The following is an 11861-nucleotide window of genomic DNA, read 5'->3' on the forward strand; positions in this document are numbered from 1 at the left end:
TTTTCAGCTGCTCTCTCTGGAACTGGTTGAAAAGAGCTGAACGTTCATGGTTCTGCTCTTTTCAAAATCAAGCCTCTTGTTTAATTTATTCAGTAAGGATTTGGGAGACTGCTGAAGACATCTGTCACGTTTTCAGGTCTAGAACATGGAGTTACAGACCATTTCATTTTGAAGTATGTGAAGTAATTGCTGTTCAAAGGTTTAAAAAAACAAGGCTTTTCCTTCTGAAATTGTCTTTCTGTTTTACTGATCAATCCTTTAGTGCCAACGGTGAAAAAATATTTTATTATTACACAGCTGCTAGGTCATTCTGTCAAAGGAGACTCACTTTATGAACTGATCAGTTTGTGTATTCAAAGGTAGAAATTTTTCTTTTTTTAAAAAATAAATTTATATTGATACAAGAATCCTCTAAAGATTATAGAATCCATGTCCAGGGAAATTTGCTTTGCAAATATGTAGGGAAATATATAGCAAATATTTAGGGAAATTTACCTTTCTTGAAGACAGGCCTGCAGCTGTGTGATTCATCCTTCATACTATTTTAAATGCCTCTGAATTGATAATGTTAAGGACATGCTGTCCCAAATACAACATTAGGCAAAAAAATCAATTGCTCTTCTTTTCACAGTGCCCTGCCGCCTGCATCTGGGCTCTCGGGTAATTGCACGTAGCATATTTTCTTCACTCATTAGGAGAGTCCCCAGCGAGTTCACCAGCTCGTCATGTCACATCTGTCTCTCCAGGCGTAGAAGGGCTTTGGGTTGAACGTCTGAGAGGCTGAGATCCACAGATCTCACGTGCAGGCAGATCTCTCACAGAAAGGTCTTGTCGTGATCCAGAGTACCCTGGAAATATTTTTCTTGATTTTTTAAAGAAGAAAGCAAGTCATAATTACGTTCTCCCTCGTATCTGTCTGTCTTCGCTGTTATTTTACTGTTTAATACTTAATTTCGCTTCATAAAGAGATTTTGAAATGGTTTCTTTTTGTGGGGAAAGAGCAGGAAGCCTGCAACACAGCTCCCACTGACCTGCCTCCTGCTTGTTCAGATGCCTGATCTGATGTTATTCAGTCTTGAATTAATATAAATCTTCACATACGTTGTTAAATGTATCCCGCTTAAGCCATCTGAGTAAAATGAGCACAGAAATAAAACAGAAGGGAGACTGGCTATCGGCGTGAGAAGAGGCAGCTACTCATGAATAACACACAGTATAGTATCTTGAGTAGCTATGACAGCAGAGCAGCTGCAGAATTTTGCTACTTTTCTACAAAAGCCATGAAAACTCTGGGTGTTGCCTGCGCCTTTTGTCTTTTTAAAGTATTGAGTAAACTTTTATACTGTCTTTTGCACAAGAGAAAAGACCTGCCTGAAAGAGCAAGTGCTGCAACAGCAGTTGTCAGCTGCTGGAGACCACGAGCTCTGCAGTGCGTCCTGACGTGCTGGAACACAAGCGTGTCCAGAGACCAGAATATACTGTGTGGGGCTGCCTCTGCGTGACACTACGAGATACCAACACCTGAGTTACTGGGGTGTATTTGTGCACGTGTAGGTGTTACGACATCCCATGCAGTCCCGTCTGTCTCAGTCTGATGATGTGCTGTGGCTAACCCAGCAGGAGTGGAAGCAGTGTGACTGCTACTAAGCTAAATTTGTGATGGTTGTTTTCTTTACAGATTGACTGATGGCAACGAATACCTCTTCCAAGCCAAAGACGATGTAAGTTTGGTTTTCTCCTTGTTTATTACTGATGTGATATCTGTGCTGTTGTACAAGAGGCAAACGGTAGCTGCTGGGAGCTCAGGGGTACATTCTCATTTCCTCATCTGCAGTCTTGTGCATATATGTGTGTAATGTGTAGCTTCAGAAGCTCCCGCTGGCCCCAGCAGGGCTTGTCAGATGCAGCTTCTAGCAGAGGTCTTCTGCAGGTGCGTACCCAGAGGAGCGCCAGATGATGAGTTAGGACCGTGTTTCCTTTCATTTCTCACTTCTATCCATTCCCCTTCCACAATGTCGAGTGCGTTAGAGAGGGCGTGTGGCGCACGGGTTGTAACAGCTTTCTGCCTTTGGGGCTTCTTGAAGGAGGAGATGAACACGTGGATTCAGGCCATCACATCAGCTATCTCTTCGGATAAAATCGAAGTGTCCCCGACCACCCAGAGCACTCCAGCCTCCAGCCGTGCCCAGACCCTGCCCGCCAGCGTCACAATAACCAGCGAGTCCAGCCCTGGCAAGCGGGAGAAAGACAAAGAGAAAGACAAAGAAAAAAGATTCAGCCTTTTTGGTAAAAAGAAGTGAACTCCATCTCCACACACTGCACTTCTCTGACCGTTCCAGTGGAATTCCAGCATGCGAGCTCAGAACCAATACGTTACTCTCTGTGCCTCATGTTCCTCAATGTGATTGACATTTTTTTATTTATAGAGCGTTTTAAAATAAAAAGCCAACAAAAAAAAGAATCTAAAGTTCCAAACGTATGAGGTGCATTGGGCAGCTTCTGTAGGAGAGGGAGGACCAGGGTTTGGGGGTTTGTTTTTGTTTGTTTTGTTTGTTTTTTTTTTTTTTAATGAAGTTAATGTAGATTAGATCTTAATATTTAAACTGTTCCTCAATTTTGTGAGGCTGTCTTGGAAAATAACCCACTCCTAGTGCTATTGGTATGCAAGGCAGCGGTGCTTTCGAATCTACTGTGCACATCAAAAACCAATGTACAAATTTTCAAGAACGTTCACTTCCATTTAAGGTTGTTATGCTGAGTCTTGACTAGTAGAGCCTCCCATTACGATTCTAACATTTATTAAAATGGTAGCGTATTATCTTTGCTGTAACAGAGTGCAGGTATGCATTAACTTACAGACAGACCATTTATATCCTGGCATTGGTTATTAACACCACCCGAAGCTTTTCTGCATCGAGTACGACAGATGAGAATGTTGGTGTACCAGATGGATTAGCAGGCTGATACAGTTTTAAATAATCTGTAATTTCAAATTTTTTTTTTTTTTTTGCTGAAATACATTATATTGTATGTTTCAGATAATTCTAGTACAAAGTATAATAAGACTAGATGTATAATAAACCCTTTAAAATCCTTGATAAGTGTAAAAGTGGAACTGAAGCATTTACTGGAAAAGTAATGTTACTCAAATGGTTACTTGCTTGTCAGCTGCAGCACTGTGTGTTATAATTTTGCTACATTACCTTGCTATTTGATACATAGTGTGCATTTCTCTGTCACTGTAACTATTGTAATGAAAAATTTTCATCTTACTGCACAATCAAAAATTACATTTAATAGGAATGAACTTTCAATGACTGGGCCTGTAGTCAAGAGTAGTACTGGAACTGGCTTTCAGTTGTATCGAACTGTACCTCTAGACTTTTACCCTATCTGTTAAATATATGCTATGTCATTAAATGCTTTTAAAACTAAAATATGCTGGGTAAGTTTCTTATTTCATGTCTGACGATGTTAAATCATAATTTTGAAAGAGGATCAAAAATAAAGTTATTTTAAAATGTCATCGCTCCTGTGCACTGAAACAAATGCCTTCAAATGTAATTCTATTTTTGTTGTGTTACAGTTCATACTGAAATATTTTCTCTTTCTGCTTTTCTTTACCTTCCTGTTTCCTTCACTTCCCACCTCCCCTCCCTTCACCCTGCCCCCCAAATTAAGTGCCAAAGGATAAAGAGGGAAGGAATTAAATCAACGTTTTGTAAAATATTTTGGCATAGATATTTTTTGTGACAAAGAAATCCGGCAGAATCGATAGGCTAGGGCAATTGAACGAGTTACCCCAACATCTTACCTGATTGAGGTAAATATCCATGTGCTAGTTTGCAGGACAAGAATATTATTTTAAGTAATCCTAGTTCTCCAACTTTCTACCTACTCTTTGCTCAAGTGCTTAAGTCCTCAGTAAATCAGGCAATAATTGAGCTTTATAATTTCCAGGGGACTTATTGCCCTGTTTAATTCCACTGGGGGTTTTTATGTCAATTTTTTTTAAACATACCTCTCAAGGTACAGCCACCATTGCAGTTCTGTGATGACACATGTTTAATGCCACTAAGGTGATCCCAAAGCTCACTTATTTCCTTGACCTTGTCAGCGTTGCGAAGACTAGCAGCTTTTCAGCATTGTCTTAAGTTGGAGACCATCTGAAAGGAATGGCTCCAAGCAGCCCTAATAGGCCTTAGAAGTTTTAAAATCAGCTGAATGTGAGGAACCTGCTGTGTAATTTTTTGTGGTTATTAAAATACACTCAGATATCATTTTAGATGGAAAGCAGATAAACTGCAAACTAATGTGTTTCCAAGCCACAGTTTCCTGGACATGTGACCAATAGAGTGTCTTAATTCTTTTCATGGAGTATACTGTGTTTTCTGGGTTTTTCTTGTTGCTGAAGTTTTGGGTTATTAAACAACTGAATATTCATGCACATGAGTTTTTACTCCTGTAATATTACATTGTTCCTGTCAAATTATTAGTAAAATGTAGGATAACACTAGTCTTGAAAATGTAAAATTTAATACAACATAAAAAGCGGAGGTTTAACATTAGAAGAGAATATGAAACAGTTGTTTTAGTTGATTAAAGTACATAAAAATGTTGATGCCTGACCATTTTTGTCACTTCAATTAAGCTATTACGATTAGTAGTTTAACAGATTGATCTTGACTGCCTGTTGTGTGTAATCCTGTAGGATTGAACATGCCTTCAGAATTGTTTTGCTTGTTTTGTCCTTGCCTCTTACTGCAAGTTGTTCTTGAATAAGAATCCTTTCTGCTTAGGAACCGATTTCGAGTTGCTGAGGAACAAGAGTGAATTCTAGTAAGCCTTGCCTGTGGACCATAAGGGTGCAGTGTCCGTGCAGAGAGAATTTGGTGGGTCAGGAAGAGCCTCCTCGGACAAAGCCAGGTCAGAAAAGTCAGGTTAGTGTGCTGGTTTCAGAAAGGAGGAGGAATGGGGGAAATCTCTCTTGGTTGTGTGAAGGGACTGCTGGAAAGTGTCGGAAGAAGACAGACCCAAGTATGTAGGGTGGAAATGGGACTGGAATTGGAGCAGTGATATTCCTTCGGTTACCCCGCTGAAGAATGAGGATTTCTAGTACAGTTTAACACCATATTGCACTTCCCTTTGTTAGTGGGTTTTGTAAGCTAACCTATATTTAAGTTGTTTGTTTCCTCTAGAGATACATTGCAAAAGTAATATAGAAGTTGAACCTTAAAATTTTCAAAGAAAATTAATTAAAGCCAACCACTTTTCAGCTACGTTGCTATCATGGTATGAAGAAGAGAAATCATCTGTAGTCAGGTCGGTCTGCCTGCCTTTTTTCCTCTTGGTGGAGCCTCGTGTTGCATTTTGAGCTGAGGAGGAAGCAGAGAGCTGCCCCTGAAGGGCCCCTGCCGTATCCTGACAAACTGAGTTAAGTGTGATGAGAGAAAAAGCACAGAGCTCATTAGCCAGAGGAATTAAGCATGTGTTGGGTGGGAGAGTTTTCTTTTAGATCGGTGCAAATAATCTGTTAATCCATCTGCTCTGCCTAAAGAATATGTTCTATTGGAGGGTTGTACTCTCCATGGGGAAGATGAATGGTGAAGTAAGAGAAATGTATGGATTAACCTCTGTTCCTGTGAAACACCGTTTGAGATGCTTTTTCACTTCACCATGCGCTTTTTTTTTTTATGATTGAGTTCATAGAGAATGGACTTTAAATGTGGAGGGTCTTTAATAATATACTTTTGTAATAAATACCTTGCAGGTATGATAGTTTTGCTTTTTTTTTTTTGGTGGATATTTTGGTTTTTTCTACCTTGACTAATCACAGGTGACCGAATAAATGCAGAAACTTAAATCACAGTGAGTTGGAACAAACATTAGTCCTTTTCATTAAAAAAAAAAAGCCTCAGAAAATCAGGCTTTGCTAAATGACTGACAATGTTAAGAATTAAATTACTGGAAAAAGCAGAATTCAGCTCTCTGACACTACAGCTCTACCTGTGGGCTAAACAGTCAAGGCCACATCCTGACAACAGGAGGAACGGAGGAACAGGAGCTGTCACCCAGCAGAAGTGGAAGAAGAATATGGCTTGCTTTTCTGTGTCCTGCTTTCAAGAAGATGTGCTTTGAGGCCAAGCAGAACAAGACTTGGGTAAGAAAGCGCTGTGTTCTCACAGCATCAGGAGCCAGTATTCAGCACCTGAGACTCTGTTTTATTCCTTTCTGCTGAAGGTAATTTATCCCATTGTCAAGCAGTTTTCTCTAGCTTTGTGACAGCAATTCAAGGAGTACTCTGGTTCTGGTGCATTATTGGGTTTTGTTTCAAAGGATTTTAAACAAGATTGAAGTGGAAATAAGGCGAGGCATAAAACAAACCCACAATGCAGTACTGTAAACGCTGCAGTACACGGGGCGAATGGTGAGAATAAAAAGAAATATATCACAACATACAGCAATTAAATGCAAAAAGCGTGAGAGTTAAGAGACGTTGCTTCTAATTCAGCGCGTATCCTTTGTTGCTCTGCATTCTGACAGCAGCCTGGCGGGGCGGGGATGCCTTATGACACGTGCTGATGCTGTCGAAGCAGATGTAGATGAGTTGCGTGTGCCGTCACCTGCCACGTGAGTCACTCCGTGTGGCCGAGGCAGCCGAGTGGCTTCGGTAGGGCCACGTGGGCACAGCTGCAGTGTGTCATAATGCAGCATATGCAGCGCGAGCACGGAGCGGCCGAGCCTGTGCTTCCCAGGCATCACACCCGCAGAGTCCCAGAACAGAGCATCAGGAGACCTAAAATGGTCTACTTTGCAATAAAATACTGATTTATGTAAAGTATGAAAGGAAGGATTTTGTGCATCACTGTATATTTCATAATGAATCCTCCCTTGCTTCTTAAGCTCAGCATCCTGGTTAGCCTGGTGAACATCAGATCTACAATGCAGTTTAATTACTCATAATCGTTCTGTGTTTGAAGTATCATTTACTTTTAATTTTAATTAATTTCACATAATAATCATTAATCAAAACACGAGATGTTGGGGTGGTTCATTATGTTATAGCAGTATAAATTACCTGGGCCTGCCATGAATTTTGTTACTAGTTTCTCATTAATGCTCTTAGACACGCAGCAAAACAAATGTATTATGGCTGGTCAGAAGGACTTTCTCTCCAGGCTAGGATTTGAAAGAATGTGGTATGTCTGATCTTTCAGAAAGGGGCTTGCTTTGCATTTGAGGATGGAAAAGGCTCAGTTTTTTCTTTTCTTTTTTTTTCCCCTGACATTATTTCTGGCCAGATCCTAGCATTTCATCAATGCAAATCAGTATTTCTGCCCACAAGGAATAAGAGCTTAGAGCCAATTCCCCTGTTATTATTTTGTAGTTAAATTGTGAAATCACTGAGAGGCATCAGTGGGGTTGGATTAATGTAATGCCAGGCAACAAACAAACAGAACTAGATCACAGTTCCAGCTTCTGATCCTTCCCCCCAAGTTCTTACAGATTTTATATAATTTAAAAAATTATTTACAGCTCAAATAAGAGGTACCAGTTTTGAAATACAAATTAATATGCCATCTGTGTGCACTTGCTGTACATTCATCCATAAATATATGAGTTATAAATGGTATTTTGTGTAGCAAAGATCTAGGACATAACACAGATGTTTCTGGGAGGGAAAATCTCAGTGTTCATTGTTAATCACAGCTCTTAGATATGTACAGAGTGGGCAGGATGTATCACAGAGGACTGGAGTTCATTTGAGATGTGGTGCTTTTTGGCATACTCTATACAAGGCATGCTTTAAAACAAACAAGCAAACAAAACAACAAACCACAAAAAAAAAAAAAAAATCCCTCAAAAACCCCAGCAGCAGTAAATGGTCCCTTTGGCAGAGAAGGTGTGTGATAACTGTCATTCAGGTACTGCTCATACAAGAGGCTGTAGTAGTTTGGCTGTAGTAGTTCTAAACCAAAAGCAGTAGTAAATGTCATGGGGTATATGTTCTAGGTTAGGCTAACGGGCTCCTTGCCACAATGAGGAAGAAAAATAGTGGTGGTGCTGTTGGAAAGTTTTATGGATCTTTTCATTATGTTCCTAAATATGTTTCAAAGTATTTATTTTTACAAGAGTTATGTTAAATTGGATATACGTTCAGACTACTCTTTGAACATAAATGCCCTTTTACTGAGGTTCACACTCTATCGCTCCCTCCTATTTGTAATACTGAGGACTCCAGAAATCCCTGTGTGTTTTTCACAGCTGCCAATCCTAAAATAAAGCTTATGTTATTAGGCCTCTATCTCAAGAATTACATTCAGTTAGATTTATAGCCAGGATTAACACTGAAAAGAAAACATGAGAGCAGCAGTGATATTTATGTTGTACTGACGATGAACAGTAGGTTGCAGTATTGAGGAGCCTTTGTAGCAACATGACAGCTCCTAATAGGAAAGTAATAATGCCTTTTTTTTTTTTAATAGAAAAAAAAAAAAGACACAAAAAACTTACTATGAAAGGTAATTCAATCACTAAAAAAAAATTTCAAAAAATCCTTGAGAGTACAGATTGTGGGAAAATAAGTGAAATTGGACTTGTAGTTCCACATGTTTAAGGTTTTTCTTTAAGGTTTTTTGGGGTGCTGGTTCATGTCTAGTGTACTTCATTGCTACAATAACGAGAATGATTAATAACAAATCATTTTTTCTAAAACTTCACGCAGGTTTCCAGCACAAGTGAATTTGTGCACCAGTGAGTAGTGCAACACAGAGCTGCTTTAAAGCTATTCTTGCATCTGCCCTTTTGAGGCCACATAAAGCTTATGAATACACAAGAATGTGAGAGGTTCTATCAAGTTTTTCTTCTAGGAGAAAAAGCTCCTGCCTACATGTAGATCACTGTGGCAGCATCATTAGCCGGGACCACCTAAGTCCGTTATGTGACCTGACAGAGAGAGGTGAGCAGATCAAAAGTCAATAAAATGCTAGGTGAATAGGGTGAATAATTACCCACATGCTGGGTAACTAAAACACTACCGTAGCATACCTGATGGACAATGCCATGGTGACAAAATACTGCATTTATGTCAAGACTCTGTTATCTTGAATGAATGCCTGAAGTGCAAATATTATTTCCTAATTACAATGTAGCTTAGAGATAATGTATCACCTTATTATTAATGGTGTTGATCCTAGAAATCTTTCAGGACAAGCTTTATTGGACAGAAACTTGTGCTCAATATTAAACATTTTGCTCATAAATATTAACTTGTTTATTCAGCGGCATCACATGGTTCTTCCAAGGATAAATTTTGTAACAAGAAAATATAAGAAAATGAAGTATCTTAAACCCTTAAGAGTTTCTTCATGGTAAAAGTTAAATACATTTTCATTATTTTAAACACATTTTCTAAACAGCTGCCTAAAACGAGATGGGAGAGAGAGCTGATTTAGCAATTACATATTACTGAAATTTTCAAAGTCCCTAAGTTTGTTTATCTAAATGAGTGGGAGATAGTCACAAAGGCAAAAAATACTTGAAATATTTTAAATAGCTTTTAAAAGCATTCAAAGTACATGCAGAACTGACTTTTAATGCTGTTATTTACTCATGTTAAAGTCTTTGCAGCTGCGTTCCTCAAGGACCTCTGGAAGAGAAGACATTTTTTTACAGGTGTATCATATGTTCTGTCCTGAACACCTGGCGTGTTACCAAAGGGAAATTAATTCAAGATAAAGGGCTTGTCCTGACAGGTTTTAAACCGCAGAGATCAGGGCACAGGTGTAAATATATTTGCTGTTTTGTATGTTAAGTCATCATTCCTTTTGAACAGAGCGTTTGTAGTAATGGATTGCGTGCTTGGCAACAGCAAACCATCACTTTTATGGCTGTATATGTTCGGATAAAAGATGTGTCTTTTGGTGCGTGACTGGTAATAAGATTTGCCAGGCGATCTGCTGGATAAACAGTCGGACGCGGTCCGGGACTGACTGTGAAGAAAGGATGGGCTGATGTTGTTGTATCTTGATTTTTCTAAATTACTGAGACTTTTTGGATGCAACTGTGAGCAGGAAAAGCAGAAAGACGGTTTTTATTGTGTGAATGTGCATAGGGCTTGTGCGGGAAGGCCTGGGGCGAGCTTGGGGGGGGTTTCAGCTCGCTGAGGGAAGCGCGCGCACGGGGGGGAGACATCCGAGGGGGCAAAAGGGCGGGAAGAGCCGCGGGCGGCCCGGGGGCGGTGCGCGCCAGCCCGGCTCGCGCCGCCGTCACCGCAGCAACCGCGCGCCGCCGGCGGGGCACCCTGGGAGCTGTAGTCGCGCGCCGCCCGCCGCCTCCCGAGCGCGCGGCGGGCGCGGCCCGCCAGAACCCGCATCCCCGTCAGGCGCCGCGGCCACCGCCCACAGCCGCTCTCCACAGGCGCTGAGGGGGCTCCCGCCTCGCCCCCGCGCTGCGCTGAGGGCAGCGCCGTCCCGCCGCGTCGCCGCCCGCCTCCGCCGCTCGCCGCCGGTGCGCACGGGGAAGGGGCGGCTGTCGCCGGGTGGCGGGGGAACCGCTGCTTCAGCCGAGCCTCCGCTGCCCCCTCAGACCCTCCCCTCGCTGAGGGCGGGGACGTGCCTCCGCCCCTCGCTGAGGGGGGGGGACGTGCCTCCGCCCCTCGCACACGCCCAGGGTGCCGTCCGCCGGCGGCGCCGGGCGGGGGCAGCGGGCAGTGCCCGGCCCTGAGGTGCCGGGGGCAGGGCCGCCCTCTGCGGGGCCCGCCCGGCTCGCCCGCCCCGCCGGGGAGGTGGCTCCGGCGGCTGTCGAGCCCGGCTGCGGGGCAGCGCCAGGCTGATCGCGATAGGGACTGCCGGCCTGGGGGCCGTGAGCGGTGATACTCCCTCTGGAGACTGTTGCTCCGGGTGCGATGCCAGGTTTTACTCTAAGGTTGGCTTCAAGCGTGGAGCGTAATTCATTAAGGGCGGGTTGTATCGTTTGCGGGTTGTGTTGCCTGTGTCCCGGGGACGCCGGGGAGTATTGCCGGCGCCGTAAGCGTTTATATAAGCCGGTATCAATGCGCTGCACTTCAGTTTGGGCAGACAGTGAGTGTGAGGCGTGTTGTGTGGAGAGAGGAAAAGGGGTTAGCCTTGTAGTGGGCAGTTTATCCTTCCCTTCCATCTGACACTGTCCTCTATGAATGAGTCTTTGGTTTTGCTCCTCTGATTTTAGCTTTCTCTTCCCTGCGGTTGTGGCCGACTTTCTGGAGGGCTGGGTTTGGTCTCTTGTTGAGTGATACTATAAAGTGGTGGACGTCTTATCACAAACAACATGCAGCAACCACGCTCAGCTGATGATGACAATATAAATCTTGCCTTAGAAAAAGCAGAAGACAAGCAAAGAAATGTGTTCCTTGGGAATATCATTCCAAAGGATGACAGTAGATAAAAACACAACCCCCCCACACACACACTTCATGGCAAACTGGAATGTTTAGCGACTGAAAAATGGGAACATAAAATTGTTTTAATTAAATACTTGCTGTAGACTCCAAAAGGAGGGAGCTTTGGGTTGCTGGCGGGGATAAGGAAAGATGGGGTAATATTGCCATATTTATGCTGGATGTTGTATGCGAATCCTCTCTTTTGGTGGTATCTCATAGGAAGACTCAGGGCATTGGATCCTGCTGAAAAGGTTTAAAAGACCCAAGACCACTCAGAACTGCCACAGCACAGACCCAGTGCTCCCCCCCCCACCAAAGTAGTGCCTTTGCATTTTAAATACACGTGCATTCTGCAATTGAAAAATAGGGGTTTTGTTTTTTCTGCCTTTCAGTTTTGACCCAAAGACAGAGCTCTTACGAAGAAGAGCACCCAGGAAGCTTT

General features: G+C 42.5%; 1 protein-coding gene across 6 annotated transcripts in view; it reads left to right on the forward strand.

Annotated features, from left to right (window-relative positions):
• The window catches only part of SPTBN1 (spectrin beta, non-erythrocytic 1), a 122866-nt gene extending 119429 nt beyond the window's left edge, over positions 1-3437 (forward strand). For all 6 annotated transcript variants that reach the window (XM_068401123.1, XM_068401377.1, XM_068401292.1 and 3 more), the window contains 2 exons: positions 1679-1721; positions 2085-3437. In XM_068401123.1, the coding sequence (XP_068257224.1) occupies positions 1679-1721; positions 2085-2300 (259 nt within the window). In that variant the 3' untranslated portion in view covers positions 2301-3437. The remainder of the gene's footprint in view (positions 1-1678; positions 1722-2084) is intronic.
• The last annotated feature ends 8424 nt before the right edge of the window (positions 3438-11861 follow it).

The sequence above is a fragment of the Nyctibius grandis genome, chromosome 1 (genome assembly GCF_013368605.1).
Source record: "Nyctibius grandis isolate bNycGra1 chromosome 1, bNycGra1.pri, whole genome shotgun sequence".
In the NCBI taxonomy this organism is placed as follows: Eukaryota; Metazoa; Chordata; class Aves; order Nyctibiiformes; family Nyctibiidae; genus Nyctibius; species Nyctibius grandis.